We start from the raw sequence: 21041 nt of genomic DNA, 5'->3' as shown, positions 1-21041 counted from the left end.
AATCCTGAGAGCTGAGTCCCTGACCCCTGCTTTCCTCCTGCTGCTGCCCCGTACCTTTCCTTCTACAGTGAAGGGATCAGAAGTACAGGCTGGGCAGGTTCTGAGAAGGAAGGTCTAATGAAGTAGAGCACTGGGTCATGCTGGCAAAAATGCAGAAATATCTCGGCGGCTGAGTTGCTAGACTCCTGGCTTCAATTTCGTTTCTAGGGGAAAGGGAGAAGCTGTCTGGCCATCAGTGAGCAGTGTCTCCCTCTCTTCTCTGTGAGTTTTTCAATCAAAAGATATGTTTAGATTTGCCAGGATAGAAATCCACTTAACATTTAGTGGGTGTGAATGAACTGTGGGTCAGTCATTTTAGAAGCACTAAATCTAATCTTAAGTTAGATCTTTTATGATTGCAGTTTTATTCCCAGTTCATGACTAGGTAGATGAGGCAACAAATACAGATTTATAATTTTAACAAATGCCATCTGCTTCTATTAGAAAATTCAGACTTTGAACTTATATTGATCTAGTATTTGTATTTTTCTGCATCTGTTTTTAAAACTTTTTGTTTTGTATTGGCATATAGCTGAATAGCAATGTGGTAAGCCTTTTCTGGTGATCTAGTGGTTAAGAATCCACCTGCCAGTGTAGGGGACATAGATTCGATCCCGGGTCTGGGAAGATCCCAACTGAGCCCATTTGCCACAGCTGCGGAGCCAATGAGCTGGAGCCTGTGTCTGCAAGAGATGCACCCCAGTGAGAAGCCCGCACACTGCAAGGAAGAGGAGCCCCACTTCCTGGGCTAGAGAAAGCCCTTGGTCAGCAATGAAGACCCAGTGCAGCTGAAAACAAAAAATAAGTAATCATAGAAATATTGTGATACTTTCAGGTGAGCAGCAAAGGGACTCAGCCCTGCAGACACGTGTGTCCATTCTCCTCAAACCTCCCTCCCATCCGTGCGGCCACATGACACTGGGCAGAGCTCCGTGTGCTGTACAGTAAGTTCCCTGTCTGTACCAGAAACTATAAAACTCCTAGAGGAGAACATAGGCAAAACCCTCTCTGACATACATCACAGCAGGATCCTCTATGACCCACCTCCCAGAATATTGGAAATAAAAGCAAAAATAAACAAATGGGACCTAATTAAACTTAAAACCCTCTGCACAACAAAGGAAACTATTAGCAAGGTGAAAAGGCAGCCTTCAGAATGGGAGAAAATAATAGCAAATGAAGCAACTGACAAACAACTAATCTCAAAAATATACAAGCAACTCCTACAGCTCAACTCCAGAAAAATAAATGACCCAATCAAAAAATGGGCCAAAGAACTAATAGACATTTCTCCAAAGAAGACATACAGATGGCTAACAAACACATGAAAAGATGCTCAACATCACTCTTTATCAGAGAAATGCAAATCAAAACCACTATGAGGTACCATCTCACACCAGTCAGAATGGCTGCGATCCATAAGTCTACAAGCAATAAATGCTGGAGAGGGTGTGGAGAAAATGGAACTCTCTTACACTGTTGGTGGGAATGCAAACTAGTACAGCCACTATGGAGAACAGTGTGGAGATTCCTTAAAAAACTGGAAATAGAACTGCCTTATGATCCAGCAATCCCACTGCTGGGCATACACACTGAGGAAACCAGAAGGGAAAGAGACACGTGTACCCCAATGTTCATCACAGCACTGTTTATAATAGCCAGGACATGGAAGCAACCTAGATGTCCATCAGCAGATGAATGGATAAGAAAGCTGTGGTATATATACACAATGGAGTATTACTCAGCCATTAAAATGAATACATTTGAATCAGTTCTAATGAGATGGATGAAACTGGAACCTATTATACAGAGTGAAGTAAGCCAGAAGGAAAAATATAAATACAGTATACTAACGCATATATATGGAATTTAGAAAGATGGAAACAATAACCCTGTGTACGAGACAGCAAAAGAGACACCAATGTATAGATCAGTCTTATGGACTCTGTGGGAGAGGGAGAGGGTGGGGAGATTTGGGAGAATAGCATTGAAACATGTATAATATCATGTATGAAACGAGTCGCCAGTCCAGGTTCGATGCACAGTACTGGATGCTTGGGGCTGGTGCACTGGGACGACCCAGAGGGAGGGGAGGGGAGGGAGGAGGGTGGAGGGTTCAGGATGGGGAACGCAGGTATACCTGTGGTGGATTCATTTCGATATTTGGCAAAACTAATACAATATTGTAAAGTTTAAAAATAAAACAAAATAAAAAGAAAAGAATAAAATATTTCCCTAAGACATCAAGGAGTAAGATGAACTCTCAAAACTCATCCCTTTTCATATATAAGAACACAACTACTTCTGTGATACTAACAGTGCATGAGAGCCAAAAATGAATATTTTTCATTTTCAGCCAAGAATATTTAGAAAAGTTTAATGAGATCATGATGGTTTACACTCATTTTCAAATATATAAATAAACCAAAATATTAAAAATAATGTCATTCTGCTACATAACAATTCCCAAACAATTTAGTAACCTATGGACTAAAATGCTTATACAAAACACCTGTTTAATACAATCACATAACATAATGCAAAAAACCAAGTCTATGGTAAAAACATGATTCCTTACAATCTTCAGCATGAGGAATGGGTTGGGGCAGAAACCAGAAGAAATTTAGATGCAGCCTGGAAAATTAGTGTCATTGAGTCAAAGGATGATGGTTTTAAGGAAAAGCTAACTCAAATGGAGCAGTTTTAAATTTTAATTTATGATTTTTGAAATCAGTAAGAAAAATGTCACTGATAACTCAAAGAATAAATATATAGAGAGAAATGCTGCTGCCCACATGCCCATCCGTGCTTCCAAGATAAGGAAGGGCCAGCCCCTCACCTCAGAGAGAAGGGACAGAGACAATTGTCTTAAAGGCAAGTCTCCTACTTCCAGTCAATCAGATCTTCCCTCCCCAGCTCACTGCCTGAGTCCTGAGGGACAAGGTCACAGAGAAGAGGGGGTCACAGACCCTGGGAGCCCCTCACACGTGTGACAGGCAGAGGGTGAGGAGAGCAAACCTTCCCAGTTCAGGGAGCTCAGTCTAGTCCAGGGTGCCCCGGAGCCCAGTCAGCTCAGGGTTTATTCCACGAAGCATCATTGCATTGACTTTCTCTCGAGGTGAATGTAGGGTAGATGGAGAGTTCAGAAATTATAGCACAACATGCCTTCTTTCCAACAGGTCCCACTTTGTATGATGAGGGAGAGAAAGAAGGAAGACAATGAAGAGGCAATAGAGAGAAGGGACCATGGACTTTTGCTGGAAAGTTCTTTGTCCCTTCAGGTTATGAAGCAAAACTCAGTTGGAATCCTAGTCAGAGGAGTCCCCTGAGGACAATGAGCTGGAGCTGCTGTCCTCCAGCTCAGAATCTCCATCTTCATCCTCAGTGCTGGGGGCTGAGGAGCTGCTGCCTGCTTCCTCTTCCTTGTTTTCCTCTGATCTCCCTGAGGCAGGACAATGTTCTCCAATCGTGTCTGATGTTTCTGACTCTTCAGACTGAAGCCCCGGGTCCTCTCTAAGTCTTCCTTGCAGATTCCCTGATGATGGGGACTGCAGACCCATTCTTCTAATCTTGGGGTTTGGGCTCCCCATCATGCTCATGTTCTTACACTTAGCACAAGTCGCCTCTCTGAAAGCAGCATATTTTTCAGGAGACAGAGTCCTGAGCCAGAGATCAAGGTCCACCTTGTACTGTGTCTGCAGTCCCTCCGCCTGCATCTTATAAAGCTCCTTCTGGTCCTGAGGGACCCACTGCCAGCGTCTACTGATCTCCACCATGTGCTCCCTCGGGGGCACCACTTTCAGCTCCCTGCTTGACCAGAGATCCTGGTGGAACATGTGATAGCCATTCATCAGGGGCTTCTTGGGCTCTCCATGGAATTTCCACTTCATGGGTAAATTGTTTTCTGGGGAAGACCTCACTTTTTGCACATTTTCCCGAAACTTCTTTGGCACTTTACTTCGACTTCCTTTGGGGACATCAGGTTTCTTGGAGTTCTGGACTAGTTCAGGGTGCTGTTCTCTGAACAGAACCATTTTCTCCTGAAACTCCTGTTTCTCTTTCTGGAAATCTTGACTGTATTTCAGCTTGAGGTGTTCGGGCAGCTTCCTGTATTCCTCAGACAGAAACTTGGTCAGCTCCTGGTTGCTCATCTTGGGGTGTTTTTGGAGGTACTGAGGTCTCATCTCTTTAAAAAAGAGAAGGTAAGCTGTCAGGGGCCTCTTGGGTAAATCAGGATGTTTCTTGTGGTTTCTGCTTTTGGAAGGATTGTTAACATTTTCCTTAGCTTCCTGGATTACTTCTTTAAAAGTGTGGAACTTTCTCAAGTTATAAGAAATCTCTAACCATTTGAGTTTGCATTTTTCCCCAGAAAAATCTTTAAAAGCTACTTTTTCCCAGTCCACCATTGACTGGGTCGTTTTGAATGTGTGTCTGTCATTGGATGGAATGCTTTTCTCCATATATTCCAGTAACTGCACAATGTCTTCTTTGGACCAGTCATCTTGACTTTTAGGCAGCACCATTTCTAGGTCTTTGGGACAATTATATGGTCCTGGAAGTTCAGTCATCTCAGCAGAATCTCCAGCATCTGCACTCTCAAGATTCAGCAGGTTAGTGTGATGATTCTGTGAAGAAAGAAAAAGAAAGTTACTCTCCTATGTGACACATGAGAGAAGAACATATCACTTGGGATATGTCTCTTCTATCGTTTTATTTACCCTTAAGAATGTAAATGAAAACTGGCCTAGTCTGAATTGAGATTCATGGTGAACATTATGAAGGTTCCTTTGCAGAGTTAAGTATCTTCAGACCGCATTCACTCTGCCTTCCAAACAATTTCACCAGACAGTGTTTTACACATAAAGGAGCAAACTAAAAGACTGGCTACTCACTCAAGGGACAAAGAATAAGAGAAAATGAAGGGAGTTAATAAAAGTAAGTGCCTGAAAAGCAAAGGACTTTAAAACCGCAATGCCAAACCACAGCACATGGATAAGAATGGTCAAAATCCCAAAGACAGCCATCACCACATACTGAGAGGATGGGGAGAATCAGGAATTAATTGATGAATTCCTGATTGAGGAATTCATTGATGAATCAGGATTCATCATCAATTGATTCACTGATGATGGGAATTCAAAATAGTACAGGCCTTCTGAAAGACAGGACAAGGGAATGGCAACCCACTCCAATATTCTTGCCTGGAGAATTTCATGGACAGAGGAGCCTGGTGAGTTACAGTCCGTGTCATCACAAAGGGTTGGACACAACTGAATGACTAACACTTTCTGAAAGGCAACATGGTGGTTTGTTACAAAACTAAATATCCTCCTACCATGAAATTCCATAATCATCTTCTTCTACATTTGCCAAAATCAGGTGAATCCATTTAGAAAAAGTGCAGATGGATCCTTCTAGTAGCTCTGCTCATAACTACAAAACTTGAAAGCAACCAAGATGTCTTTAGGTAGATGAATGGATAAAGAAACCCTGGTACATCCAGGCCATGGAATAGTATTCACTGCTAAAAAGAAATGAGTGAGAAAGCTAGCAAGAGACATGGAGTATAGTTGAATGCATATCACTAAGTGAAAGAAGTTAATCTGAAAAGGATACATACTTCATGAGTCCAACTATAAGACATTCCAGAAAAAGAAAAATATAGAGTGAAATAATCCTTGGTTTCCAGCAGTTAAGGTTAGAGGACTGATGAACAGGTGATCACAAAAGATTTTTAGGGCATATAGCACTTTCATATATTATACTGGGGGGTACCTGTCACTGTACATCAGTGTAAAACTAGTAGAATAAACAACACCAAGAATGAACACTAATGTAAAATCAGGAACTTTGGGTGACAATGAAGTATCAGTTGTAATAAATACACCACTCTGATACATTATGTGATAATGGGGAAACTGTGTGTGTGCCTTTGTTTTGAGGAGGCAGGATATATATGGGAACTGTCTGTGTTCTGCTGAGATTTAATGTGAATATAATCTCTTAAATCGTAACACTCCATGGATTCCAGAGAATAGCTACATTCTTCTTCCTTTTTATTAATTTATTTTGATTGGAGGATGATTGCATTAGAGATTGTATTGGTTTCTGCCATACAACAATGTGAATCAGCTATGAGTATAGAAGGAAGTGTCCAGGTGGCCATGGACTGAATGTGCAACTGAGATAATAATTGATATGTTTCATCGAACAACAGAAGTGCCATCGAAGATGAAGACAAGTGTAAACATGTTTATGTAAAAGTCAAAGACTTGAAGGGCTAAATATTTCTTTTCAGATAACATTAATAGACATTGTATTAAGGCCTATTAAATACAATTGATTTTATTGGGCTCCAAAATCACTGTGGATTGTAGCAGCAGCCACGAAATTAAAAGAAGCTTGCTCCTCAGGAGAAAAGCTATGACAAATATAGACAGCATACTAAGAAAGCAGAGACATCATTTTACTGACAAAACTCCATATAGTCCAAGCCATGGTTTTTCCAGTGGTCATATATGGATGTGAGAGTTGGACCCTAAAGAAGGCTGAGGGTTGAAAAATTGATGCTTTCAAACTGTGGTGCTGGAGAAGACTCTTGAGAGTTCTTTGGAATGCTAAGAGATCCAACCAGTGAATCCTAAAGGAAATCAGTCCTGAATATTCATTGGAAGGACTGATGTTGAAGCTGAAACTCCAATACTTTGGCCACCTGATGTGAAGAACTGACTCATTGGAAAAGACCCTGATGCTGGGAAAGACTGAGGTGGGAGGAGAAGTTGTCGATGGAGGATGAGATGGTTGGATGGCATCACTGATGTGAAGAACATGAATTTGAGTAGGTTCTGGGAGTTGATGATCCTCAGGGAAGCCTGGTGTGCTGCAGTCCATGGGGTCGCAGAGAGTCAGACACGACTGAGGGACTGAACTGAACTGATACTCCTAAAGATTTTTCACATTTGGAAATATGTAGATTCCAAGTTAAAATGCAAAAGAGTGCTGGCCCTTCCCTGGTGGTCCAGTGGCTAAGACTCCATGCTCCTAGTGCAGGGCATCAGGGTCCAATCCCCCTCAGGGAACTAGATCCCACAGGCCATAGCAAAGTGCTCACATGCCAGGACTAGTAGTTCATGGGTGGTGATTAAGTGTTTGCATGCCTCAACCAAGTATCCCACACATCTCTAGCTAAGAACCAGAACATACAAGTAAATAAGTGAAATTTAAAAATAAATACTTAAAAATAATGGTGCTATCTAATATAGTGGGCATAAAAATAAATGGCTGAAATTAATCAAGATTTCCATTTCTATATCAGACTGAGTGAAGAATTTTCTCTGCTTTTTCATATTTGGTGTCACCAATGTTATGTATTGAGAGTCATCATCAGTATCTAGGTTATCACTGGACATTTCAAAGAATGAGCCCCACCATTTCCTGAAGAAATATTACTCTTCACATTCTACAACAGTTTCTCATCAAGTTTTAGGCATCATGCCAAATGTAAAAACTATCTGTATAGGATTTCCCATCCCCAAATTCACATTTTAGTTTTATACCATGGAAACCATAAGTTAGCAGAATCATTCATTTTCATTTACAAATTTCAAACATTGGAAGATATTATAATTCTCTAGCTCCAGAGTGAACTGAAAGCAACTTCACTTTTTTTATTAGCTGGGAGTACATCACCTGCTTCAGAAATTCTGAAGTCTGCTGAGTGTTAAAATTTATATATATATAGAAAGAAGCAAGAATTCCACTACTTAGAACTCTTTACTCACCATAAGATTGCAGAATTGGTCTCATCAATTCTGGTAGGAGAATCCACCCAATCAGGTCCGGAATTCTATGCTCTCTGGATGGGTCAGCCCCTGTAACTTTCAGAATTTCCCAGGGTTCTGACAACTCAAAACATCTCTGAACAGGAAAAAAAGAAAACAGAAATATCACTTTTGAGATGCTTGACTATCAGGATTCTTGAAGTCCCTCCTTTGATTAGGTTACTACAGTTCTCTCGGATAAACCCAATCAACACTGAATAGATTCATGCCATTTCTCATCTCCATTAACATCCACTGCCTAAGTCCTCCAGGGCTGGTTTATTATCACCATTGATTTTTATAATAATTATCCATTCTGTTCTCATATTGAGGGTCTCACATTCTACTCCAATTCCCTCCATATTTTATTATACTTTAATAAGGTAGTTGAATATGCATCTTTCCATGTTGTGATAATCTCTGACCTTTTTTTTTTTCACATGATATAGCAGGTCAGGAAGCAAAAGTTAAAACTGGACATGGAAAAACAGATTGGTTCCAAATAGAAAAAGAAGTATGTCAAGGCGGTATACTGTCACCCTGCTTATTTAACTTACATGCAGAGTATATCATGAGAAATGCTGGGCTGGAAGAAGCACAAGCTGGAATCAAGATTGCTGGAAGAAATATCAATAACCTCAGATATGCAGATGACACCACCCTTGTGGCGAAAGTGAAGAGGAACTAATAAGCCTCTTGATGAAAGTGAAAGTGGAGAGTGAAAAAGTTGGCTTAAAGCTCAACTTTCAGAAAACGAAGATCATGGCATCTGGTCCCATCACTTCATGGGAAATAGATGGATAAACAGTGGAAACAGCATCAGGCTTTATTTTTTGAGCTCCAAAATCACTGCAGATGGTGACTGCAGCCATGAAATTAAAAGACGCTTACTCCTTGGAAGGAAAGTTATGACCAACCTAGAGAGCATATTAAAAAGCAGAGTGGTTACTGTGCCAACAAAGGTCCATCTAGTCAAGGCTATGGTTTTTCCAGTGGTCATGTATGGATATGACAGTTGGACTGTGAAGAAAGCTGAGCACAGAAGAATTGATACTTTTGAACTGTGGTGTTGGAGAAGACTCTTGAGAGTCCCTTGGACTGCAAGGAGATCCACTCAGTCCATTCTAAAGGAGATCAGTCCTGGGTGTTCATTGGAAGGACTGATACTAAAGCTGAAACTCAAATACTTTGGCAACCTGATGTAAAGAATTGACTCATTGGAAAAGATCCTGATGCTGGGAGGGATTGGGGACTGGAGGAGAAGGGGACTACAGAGGATGAGATGGCTGGATGGTATCACCGAGTTGATGGACATGAATTTGAGGAGACTCTGGGTGTTGCTGATGGACAGGGAGTCCTGGCTTGCTGTGATTCATGGGGTCGCAAAGAGTCAGACAGGACTGAGTGACTGAAATGAACTGAACTGAACTGAGGTTCTGCTAACAGGTCAAGTTTAGAATGGACTTTTTAATCCCTTCAGTTCTAATCCGTTTCTATCACCACATAGCATACATGAAAATATGAGTAATTATTGAGGATAATTTTGGAACTAGAGAAACAGAGGCCCCATATTCTGTCATCCTTGGCTAATTTAATTTGATTATATGGTGATTAAATATGAGCAATTCATTTTTAAAAGTCCATGGGCATTGAAGAAAGCAATTGGATTAAACCTGAGGTGGTCTAAAGTATGTCTAGCATGATATGATTACTTATTAGATCAAAGAATGCTTGACAATATCAGACTTCATGATTTTTTGAAACTGGCTTTATCTATTTTCAAATTTAATTATAAATGTACTTTCCATCTAGTGATTAAGTGACAAACAATAGAATAGGATTGGAAAAAATGAAATAAACATTTAGTTTAAAAAACAATGAAAAGATATGGCTTAATTTTCGATATATATATTTTTACTTATTGCTATACACAGGCAAAACTGAAATCATGTACAAAAATATATGTGAGAAATGTTAAAATTCTTGGAAATGTTCATGGCAGTAAACTTTTTTGCTTTTTAAAAAAAGTTTCATCTCTCTATATATATTTTATAATATTTTGGTAATGAGAATGAACTGCTCCTGAAAACACCACTACTTTTATTAGAATAACCCATCACATTCATAATCTTCATATAAATATTGTTCAGAGGTCTATAGTTCTAATTAGTTTTAATATGTTATTATAAAAATTAATTAAGGGAATTCATAAATGTTGCATTTTTATGCTTCTAATATCAATTTCAGACTAAGATTTAGAAGATTCAGTATTATTGAAAATAAATAACCTACAATATATTAAGTAGAAAGCAAGTAAATTAATAATTAAATTATTATTATGAAGTATTAAACACTAGTCAACTATTAATTTGGCAAATCTTTAAGAGAGATAATATCCAGTTTTATTGACAGTAAAAATGTATACCTTCACATAATTTGATATGTTTGTGTGAGATTAACAGAGGATGTTTTCATTATATGCATTAAAATTATTAAAAAATATGTTTGCTTCTCACTCAATAATTGTAGTCCTAGAAAAATATTCTAAGGAATTCATTGGCCAAACTTGGCAAATCTGAAAAACTACCTACAAAGCAAAGCAAGAAAAAAAAAAAAAAAAGTGAGATTTTTACTTTCCCCAGCAAAACATTAGACCTCAGATTTGAGGGCAATAATCTTTCATTCTGTTGGATGAGGTAGTGAGATCAATGTCCCCCTTATGCCCTCCCAAATCATATTCAAATCCCAACAGCCAGTACCTCTAAATATGACCTATTTTAGAAATAAAGTCTTTGCTGATGTAATCGCCTGGAGGATGTCAGGATGAGACCATTCAGGGTAGAGAGTGGATCCGAAATCTGCTGACTGGAGTCCTGATAAAAGAAAAAAGAGGAGTGTTTTAGATGCAGCAAGAAACGTCATATGGAGAGGCAGAATTTAAATTAATCTGTCATAATTTAAGAATTCCAGGAGCCACCAGACACTGAAAGAGATAGACAAACCCTTTAGAGCCTTTGGAGGAATTATGGCCCTGCCAACACCTTGATTTCCAGCCCCCAGGACTGTCAGAGAATACACCGGTTTTAAGCCACCCCATGTGGGTTCATGTGCTGTGGGAGCCCTAGGAAACTGATAAACATGGTGACCTCCATGGACAGTGGCTAGCACTTCATTTTCACCCCCTCTCTTCTGTGCCTTCAAATACAGCACTTAGCACCCAAACATGAGGCAGCAGGGCTGTGAGACTCTGGTCTCTAACAATAATATGAAACATGTACCTGTGTGTGTGTGTGTGTTGGTCGCTCAGTTGTGTCCGACTCTGCGGCCCATGGATTGTAGCCCACCAGGCTTTTCTGTGCATGGGATTCATCAGGCAAGAATACTGGAGTGGGTTGGCATTTCCTTCTCCAGGGGATTGTCCAGATCCAGGGATCAAACCCAGGTCTCCTGCATTGCAGCCAGATGCTTTACCATCTGAACTCCTAGGGAAGCCCAACTGCCAGTTCAATCATTTAGTGCTATCCTAACTTCTTTCATGCACTGATACCTGTACTATGAAGTTTTTAACCTAGTAAATAAAATATTGGCCTTCTCAGGTGGTGCTAGTGACGCTAAAGAACCCATCTGCCAATAGAGGTGACGTCAGGGACTCAAGTCCCATTCCTGGGTCAGGAAGATCCCCTGCAGGAGGGCATGGCAACCTACTCCAGTGTTCTTGCCTGGAGAATCCCATGGAGAGAGGAGCCTGGTGGGCTAGTGTCCATGGGGTCACAAAGAGTTAGAGAGGAATGAAGCAAATCAGCATGCAAGCATGAACACAGAAAGAATATTAATCAATATATCTAACATGATAAGATCTTGACTCTAGCAAGGATGTACATGTTACTCCTATGAGGAAAATATAGACACTACATCACTGAACTCTGCCTCTTCTCCCTTCTCACCATGACTCTATGGAAATTATGGGTACTACGTATACGGCTACTTTTCCCTGTTTTTTTTTTTCATTTGATACTAAGGGGAAATAAACTTCTGCCTATCCCCTTCTGAAATACAGAAGAGGCTTTGGTGTAAATTTATATTTCCATCATTTCATCAGCAGAATTCTATTACATATACTATAAATGGATTATAGTAACCACAAAGGAGAATCATTCATCTTTAACTTTTTTCTTGTAGAAGGAAATATTTAAAAGGCATCATTTTTTTGAGATTCATATCACAAAATATTATTGGTTCAATCAACCATTATGGGCAGTAGTTAAGCTGTTTCTTATTTCCTTCCACACACACACTCCTCAGAGTCATACACATACACACTCATGTATGCCAATAAAATACTGTTGAGAAAATCTTTTCATTCAAAGACTCATCCAAATACTTCTGCTTTCCTGGGTGCTAAAACTAAGAAAGAGAGATTTCTCAAAACAAAGAAAAGTCATTAGTTGGGTATTTCACCAATGGGATAATTTTTGTGGTGTGTCTCTCTTACTCTTCCTAGCTAATGCTTTCTTTCTTTCTGTCAGTACCTTTAATTCTTGGGAGAATATATTGGCCACATGTCAGTATGTTACAAATTAAAGACCCATTGTTAATATTCTTAATATTTAATTTGTAAGGACCGGCCTTAGTGCACAGGACACAGGAGACACTGGGAGTCAGAACTGCGGCTTCTCAGGAGGATTCTCCAGGCTCTGCTGATCCTTTGCTGTCTGTTTCACTTTATGCCACAGCACTTCCACAGGACAGGACACAGTGCAGACATGAAATTGTTCCTTCAGTTACCCAGAGAGTAAAGGAAGTCACTGCTGTTTAAGAAATAGAAATAACTGCCTCAGAATGCTCTGGGTGGAGGACGTTCCAAGTCCAGTGATCTCCCTGACATATCTGCTAAATCTGTGGGGCTCAACTTTTCTTGGACAAGAAAAGTCTCCCAACTCCACAGAATCAACTCAGGTTCTGGAACATATTCTAGACCTTAGTTGCAAGGATTTTGAGCTTACCTAAATTCAGATAAAAATGAAATCTCTTTCTTTAACTTCAGTAATTTAAAAGAACAAAAGTGTCTTTCAAGCACATAAAATTAAAAGTATTGGCTATTACAATTTTCCTCTTCTCCCTTTACAGCTTTTCCAGAGTCTTGGTTCTCACCCTGAGATAGTCCTTGGCTCTCTCCCAAAGTACACTCTGCTCTTTCCACAACACAGATTCCCATTCTTTTAAGACCTAAGGACACCTAGGAATATATAAGGTAATGAAATAAGAATGATTAAATTACTTAATATTACCAATCAATAAGAGAAAAAATTAACTTTTATGCCCATGATTACCATTAAAGTTTCATTATTAACTGAACATAGCACAAATTCATCATACATGGATCAGAACTTACCTCAGTACTGTTACAGAAATGCTCTCTCTTGTTCAGTAAGTAACTCTCTAAAATTCAGTCCAGGGTTTAGGTGCCCACCTCCTGGTGGAAAAAACTTTCAAAAGTCTCCACTGTCCAGTCAATTCCAAATTCAGCAGCTCTGGGCTCTGGAGAAGATAAGCTTGGCACCTTGTTGGATGCTTTATATGATCTCCAAAGGTCATGCCCACTTCCTTCAAGTAACTGATAGGGTTATCAACCCTGGAGAAAGGTATAGGTGCCCATGATTCAATTTTTCAAGAGTTGTAAATGCATTCAGAGGACAACAGATCAGATCAGGTCAGTGGCTCAGTCATGTCCGACTCTTTGAGACCCCATGAAGCACAGCACGCCAGGCCTCCTTGTCTACCACCAACTCCCAGAGTTCATTGAGACTCGTGTCCATCGAGTCAGTGATGCCATCCAGCCATCTCATCCTCTGTCGTCCCCTTCTCCTCTTGCCCCCAATCCCTCCCAGCATCAGAGTCTTTTCCAATGAGTCAACTCTTCTCATGAGGTGGCCAAAGTACTGGAGTTTCAGCTATAGCATCAATCCTTCCAATGAACATCCAGGACTGATCTCCTTTAGGATGGACTGGTTGAATCTCCTTGCAGTCCAAGGGACTCTCAAGAGTCTTCTCCAACATCACAGTTCAAAAGCATCAACTCTTCAGCACTCAGCCTTCTTCACAGTCCAACTCTCACATCCATATGACCACAGGAAAAACCATAGCCTTGACTAGACGAACCTTTGTTGGCAAAGTAATGTCTCTGCTTTTGAATATGCTATCTAGGTTGGTCATAACTTTCCTTCCAAGGAGTAAGCGTCTTTTAATTTCATGGCTGCAGTCACCATCTGTAGTGATTTTGGAGCCCAGAAAAATAATGTCTGACACTGTTTCCACTGTTTCCCCATCTATTTCCCATGAAGTGATGGGACCGGATGCCATGATCTTCGTTTTCTGAATGTTGAGCTTTAAGCCAACATTTTCACTCTCCACTTTCACTTTCATCAAGAGGCTTTTTAGTTCCTTTTCACTTTCTGCCATAATAGTGGTGTCATCTGCATATCTGAGGTTATTGATATTTCTCCCGGCAATCTTGATTCCAGCATGTGTTTCTTCCAGTCCAGCGTTTCTCATGATGTACTCTGCATAGAAGTTAAATAAGCAGGGTGACAATATACAGCCTTAACGAACTCCTTTTCCTATTTAGAACCAGTCTGTTGTTCCATGTCCAGTTCTAACTGTTGCTTCCTGGGCTACATACAAATTTCTCAAGGGGCAGATCAGGTGGTCTGGTATTCCCATCTCTTGAAGAATTTTCCACAGTTTATTGTGATCCACAAAGTCAAAGGCTTTGGCATAGTCAATAAAGCAGAAATAGATGCTTTTCTGAAACTCTCTCACTTTTTCCATGATCCACCGGATGTTGGCAATTTGATCTCTGGTTACTCTGCCTTTTCTAAAACCAGCTTGAACATCAGGAAGTTCATGGTTCACATATTGCTGAAGCCTGGCTTGGAGAATTTTGAGCATTACTTTACTAGCATGTGAGATGAGTGCAATTGTGTGGTAGTTTGAGCATTCTTTGGCATTGCCTTTCTTTGGGATTGGAATGAAAACTGACTTTTTCCAGTCCTGTGGCCACTGCTGAGTTTTCCAAATTTGCTGGCATATTGAGTGCAGCACTTTCACAGCATCATCTTTCAGGATTTGGAATAGCTCGACTGGAATTCCATCACGTCCACTAGCTTTGTTTGTAGTGATGCTTTCTAAGGCCCACTTGACTTCACATAATGTGAATGATGTCTGGCTCTAGGTCAGTGATCAATGCAAACCTTTTGAAACCTACTTAATACAATCAGCATGATCCAATCTCAGGTAAAAAGTCAGAGGTTGACTGCAAATTCCTAGTTCTTGAAGTTCTGTTTGAAAAATAATTGAACTCCCCAATTATGAATTCATATCTCCATTTATAAAATTTATTGTAGCCCCAATTACTGTGACCCATGACCACCCAATATTTGTGGTAACCTGTCTGAATTTGCCTGAATTACTTTCTTGATATTTTATCAGAAAGAGTTCTTCACATTCCATTTTTCACCTGGAGCAGTCAAGCTCCCCAATAATACCACTTAATATTCTTGCCTTCTCTCAACCTCTTAAGAACTAATATTCTCTTAAATTTCATACTTTTCATTCAGTTTTCCAAGAAAGTCTTCCCTCTGAGGACTTGATATTTGCTTTTTTTTGTTGTTCTGTTTTGATTTTGATTACACACTATTGCTTTCACTCTGTCTATAACTGCACACACTGCTCACACAATAGCTGTTGGTGGTTATTCTCTTAGGCTCTGGCCTTTAGTCATTCCCTGAACATCATCTCATACTTTATCATTCTATTATTCAATATGTAAGCACATTTGACATATTGATACTAGGTTGTGAAATTAATGATTATGGCATAGTTGTATACTACAGGGTAGACTAAAAGAATCATAGACAATCGATTAAACAACTATGATATTGTCTGTGAAGTTTGGGCAATTATCTCTTAAGAGATTCTTTATTTTGACTGTGCTTACATTCTATTCCTCAAAACATTTTCCAATTTATCAAAGAGGTCCATGATGCTCTACTCAGGGAAAGATACTAGATGGGGAAATTTATATTCTTATTTTTTTAATTTTTGAAGTATAATTGATTTACAATGTTGTGTTAGTTTCAGTTGTACACACACACACACACACACACACACACATACATATATATATATATATATATATATATATATATATATATATATATATTCCAGAGAAGGCAATGGCACCCCACTCCAGTACTCTTGCCTGGAAAATCCCATGGACAGAGGAGCCTGGTAGGCTGCAGTCCATGAGGTCATTAAGAGTGGGACACGACTGAGTGACTTCACTTTCACTTTTCACTTTCATGCATTGGAGAAGGAAATGGCAACCCACTCCGGTGTTCTTGCCTGGAGAATCCCAGAGACAGAGGAGCCTGGTAGGAGGCTATCTATGGGGTTGCACAGAGTCAGACACGACTGAAGTGACTTAGCATATATGTATTCATAGGAATGTGTATTTCGTCTATAGTAATGTGTATATGTCAATCCCAATCTCCTAATTAATCCTTCCCCACTTCCTAGCTCCTAAGATATTTTTTAGTAAGTTATCTTTTCCTACATCTGTGACTGTATTTTGTAAATAGCTTTATTTGTATCATTTTCATAGATTCCAATATCATATGATACTGATCTTTCTTTTTCTGCCTTACTTTACTCAGTATGACAGTCTCCAGGTCCATGCATGTCGCTGCAAATGGCATTTTTGGTTCTTCTTAATGGTTGAATAATATCTTATTGTATATATGCAATACATCTTTTTTATCCATTCATCTGTCTATGGACATTTAGGTTCCTTCCAGGTCTTGACAATTGTAAACAACTTGCCAATGAATGTTTGGGTTCGTGTATTCTTTTGAACCACATTTTTCTTTGGATACCTGCCCAGGAATGGGATTGCTGGATCATACAGTAGCTCTACTTTTAGCTTGGTAAGGAGTTGTAAGTGTTCTTCATGGTGGCCTTACCAATGTACATCCCGGTAAACAGTGTAGGCAGGTTCCCTTTTCTCCACATCCTCTCCAGAATTTACTGCTAGTAGTAACTTAGAAGGCAGTGGCACCCCACTCCAGTACTCTTGCCTGGAAAATCCCATGGGCAGAGGAGCCTGGTGGGCTGCAGTCCATGGAGTCACTAAGAGTCAGACACGACTGAGCAACTTCACTTCCACTTTTCACTTTGGTGCATTGGAGAAAGGAATGGCAACCCACTCCAGTATTCTTGCCTGGAAAATCCCATGGGTGCAAGAGCCTGGTGGGCTGCCGTCTATGGGGTTGCACAGAAGCAGACACGACTGAAGCGACTTAGTAGTAGTAGTACCTTTGATGACCACCATTTTGATTGGTATGAGGTTATATCTCACTGTAGTTGTGATTTGTTTTTCTCCTGTAATTATTTGGTGTTGAGAATTATTTCATGTGCTGCTTGGCCATTTGTATATCTTCTTTGAAGAAATGTCTATTTAAGTCATCTGCCTATTTTTTAATTATTATTTTTGATATTGAACTACATGAGCTCTTTATAAATTTTTGGAGACAAATCCCTTGTTAGTCCCAAAATTTTCAAATATTGTCTTCCATTCTGTGGGTTTTCTATTTGTTTTGTTTACAGTTTCCTTTGCTGTGAAAAACCTTTTGAGTTTAATTAGGTTCCTTTTTTTTTTTTTTTAATTTCCTTTAATCTAGGAGAAGTCTGGCAAAATATATTGCTATGATTTATGGCAAAGAGAGTTCTGCCTGTGTTTTCATCTAAGAGTTTAATAATATCTGGTTTTATTTTAGGTTTTTAATCCATTGAGTTTGTTTGTGTGTATCAAACCAGTCAATCCAAAGGGAATAAACCCTGAATATTAATTCAAGGACTGATGCTGAAGATAAAGCTCCAATACTTTGGTCATCTGATGCAAAGAGCCAACTCATTTGAAAACACGTTGATGCTGAGAAAGATTGAAGGGAAAAGGACAAGGGAGCAGGTGAAATGATGGTTAGACAGTATCACCAACTCAATGGACATGAATTTGAGCAAACTCTGGGAGATAGCAAACTCTGAAGGAGAGCGGAGCCTGCCTTATTACAGTTTATGGGATTGAAGAGCTATGGACACCATTTAGTGCCTGAAGAACAACAATGATGTTAAAGGATGTTCTGCTTCAGGTTTTCACATGAAGCTGTCCTGTTCTCCCAGAACCATTTTTTTTTTTTTTTTTTTAGCAGAAGGTCTTTCCTTCCTTGTAAAAAATGAAGGTAATTTTAAGCTAAAGATTTAGGCTGATACATGTCTTTTTGTGTGTGTGTTTGTGTGTAACCTAACTGGTTTATTAACATATTGAGACCAATACATCTAATTGAGAAGAGGATCAGCAGGGAAAAAAAATTCACACACTGAATAATATAAAATTAAAGATAAAAAATTAAAGATTAAAAGACCCTTATATCAGTCAAGTTTACATAAGGTGATTTGAGATACCAAGATTTCAGTTATTATCATTGTTAGCATTCCCATATTATTATTATTTTTAATTAATTTACATTAACTGGAAGCTAATTAATTTACAATATTGTAGTGGTTTTTGCCATGAATTGACATGAAACAGCCATGGGTATACATGTGTCCCCATTTGAACCCCTCTCCCACCTCCCTCCCCATCCCATCCTTCAGGGTCATCCCAGTGCACAGGCCCTGAGTGCCCTGTCTCATGTATCAAACCTGGACTGGTGATCTGTTTCACATATGGTAATATACATGTTTCAATGCTATTCTCTCAAATCATCACACCCTCGCCTTCTCCCACAGAGTCCAAGAGTCTGTTCTTTACATCTGTGTCTCTTTTGCTATCTCACATATAGGGTCATAGTTCCCATCTTTCAAAATTCCATGTATAGGCGTTAATGTACTGTATTGGTGTTTTTCTTTCTGATTTACTTCATTGTGTATAATAGGCTGAAGTTTTATCCACCTCTTTCAAACTGATTTAAATGCATTTTTTTTAATAGCTGAGTAATATTCCATTGCATATGTGTACCACAGCTTTCTTATCCATTCGTCTGCCTATGGACATCTAGGTTGCTTCCATGTCCTAGCTATTGTAAACAGTGCTGCGATGAACATTGGGGTAGACGTGTCTCTTTCAATTCTGGTTTCCTCGGTGTGTATTCCCAGCAGTGGGATTGCTGGGTCGTATGGCAGTTCTATTTCCAGTTTTTTTAAGGAATCTCCACACTGTTCTCCACAGTGGCTGTACTAGTTTGCATTCCCACTAACAGTGTAAGAGGGTTCCCTTTTCTCTGTACCCTCTCCAGCATTTATTTTTTGTAGACTTTTGCATAGCAGCCATTCTGACTGGCGTGAGATGGTACTTCATTGTGGTTTTAATTTGCATTTCTCTGGTAATGAGTGATGTTGAGCATCTTTTCATGTTTGTTAGCCATCTGTATGTCTTCTTTGGAGAAATGTCTATTTAGTTCTTTGGCCCATTTTTTGATTGAGTCATTTATTTTTCTGGGTTTTGAGCTGCATGAGATGCTAATATATTTTAGAGGTTAACTCTTTGTCAGTTGCTTCATTTGCTATTATTTTCTCCCGTTCCAAAAGCTCTTTTCACCTTGCTTATAGTTTCCTTCATTGTGAAAAAGCTTTCATGTTTAATTAGGTCCTGTTTGTTTATTTTTGCTTTTATTTCCAATACTCTGGGAGGTGGGTCATAGAGGATCCTGCTGTGATGTATGTCAGAGAGTATTTTGCCTGTGTCTTCCTCTAGGAGTTTTATAGTTTTGTGTCTGGTTTAGATCTTTAATACATTTGGAGCTTATTTTTCTGTGTGGTGTTAAAGTGTTCCAGTTTGATTCTTTTACAAGTGGTTGACCAATTTTCCCAGCACCACTTGTTAAAGAGATTGTCTTTTCTCCATTGTAAATTCTTGCCTCCTTTGTCAAAGATAAGGTGTCCATAAGTGCATGGATTTACCTCTGGGCTTTCTATTTTGTTCCATTGATCTATATTTCTGTCTTTGTGCCAGTACCATGCTGTCTTGATGACTGTAGCTTTGTAGTATAGTCTGAAGTCAGGCAGGTTGATTTCTCCAGTTCCATTCTTCTTTCTCAAGATTGCTTTGGCTCTTCAAGGTCTTTTGTATTTCCATACAAATTGTCAAATTATTTGTTCTAGTTCTGTAAAAAATACCATTGGTAGCTTGATAGGGATTGCATTGAATCTATAGATTGCTTTGGGCAGTATACTCATTTTCACTATATTGATTCTTCTGATCCATGAACATGGTATACTTCTCCATCTGTGTCGTCTTTGATTTCTTTTATCAGTGTTGTATCCATTCGGCCAGTCTTTGTCTTTTGGTTGGGGCATTCAAGCCATTTACATTTAGGGTAATTATTGATAATTATTGGAGGCCTGGTGTGCTGCAATTCATGGGGTCGCAAGAGTTGGACACGACTTAGCGACTGAACTGAACTGAACTGAACTGATGGTCCCGTTGCCATTTACTTCATTGTTTTGGGTTCGAGTTTATAAACATTTTATGTGTTTCTTGTCTAGAGAAGATCCTTTAGCATTTGTTGTAGAGCTGCTTTGGTGGTGCTGAGTTCTCTCAGCTTTTGCTTGTCTGTAAAGCTTTTGATTTCTCCTTCATATTTAAATGAGATCCTTGCTGGGGATAATAATCTGGTTTTAGGTTTTTCTCTTTCATCACTTTAAGTATGTCCTGCCATTCCCTTCTGGCCTGAAGAGTTTCTATTGAAAGATCAGCTGTCATCCTTATGGGAATCCCCTTGTGTGTTGTTTGTTGCTTTTCCATTGCTGCTTTTAATATTTGCTTGTTGTGTTTGATCTTCGTTAATTTGATTAATGTGTCTTGAGGTGTTTTGTCTTGGGTTTATCTGTTAGGCACCCTCTGGGTTACTTGGACTTTGGTGGTTTTTTCCTTCCGCATTTTAGGGAAGTTTTCAACTATTATCTCCTCGAGTATTTTCTCATGTATTTCTTTCTTTTTGTCTTCTTCTTTTGGGACTCCTATGATTTGAATGTTGTGGTGCTTAACACTGTTCCAGAGGTCTCTGAGGTTGTACTCCTTCTGAAAGAGCTTCAAATAACAAAGCCTTATATGTTTACCAACATAAT

The 21041-nt window shown here is 39.3% G+C and overlaps 1 protein-coding gene across 1 annotated transcript; it reads right to left on the bottom strand.

Annotated features, from left to right (window-relative positions):
• Positions 1-3347: 3347 nt before the first annotated feature.
• On the bottom strand, positions 3348-4655 carry LOC109553995 (upstream-binding factor 1-like protein 1). Its single transcript, XM_019954309.2, has one exon. It carries the CDS (start codon positions 4605-4607, stop codon positions 3348-3350), a length of 1260 nt encoding a protein of 419 aa, XP_019809868.2. The 5' UTR covers positions 4608-4655.
• Positions 4656-21041: the final 16386 nt, after the last annotated feature.

The sequence above is a fragment of the Bos indicus genome, chromosome 29, assembly GCF_029378745.1.
Source record: "Bos indicus isolate NIAB-ARS_2022 breed Sahiwal x Tharparkar chromosome 29, NIAB-ARS_B.indTharparkar_mat_pri_1.0, whole genome shotgun sequence".
NCBI classification, from domain to species: domain Eukaryota; kingdom Metazoa; phylum Chordata; class Mammalia; order Artiodactyla; family Bovidae; genus Bos; species Bos indicus.
The sequence above is the reverse complement of the archived record's forward strand: the minus strand, read 5'-3'. Positions and strand labels throughout refer to the sequence as shown.

Coding starts and splice junctions, on each gene's coding strand:
- LOC109553995 (XM_019954309.2), bottom strand. CDS start 4,607: ATGACTGAACTTCCAGGACCATATAATTGTCCCAAAGACCTAGAAATG.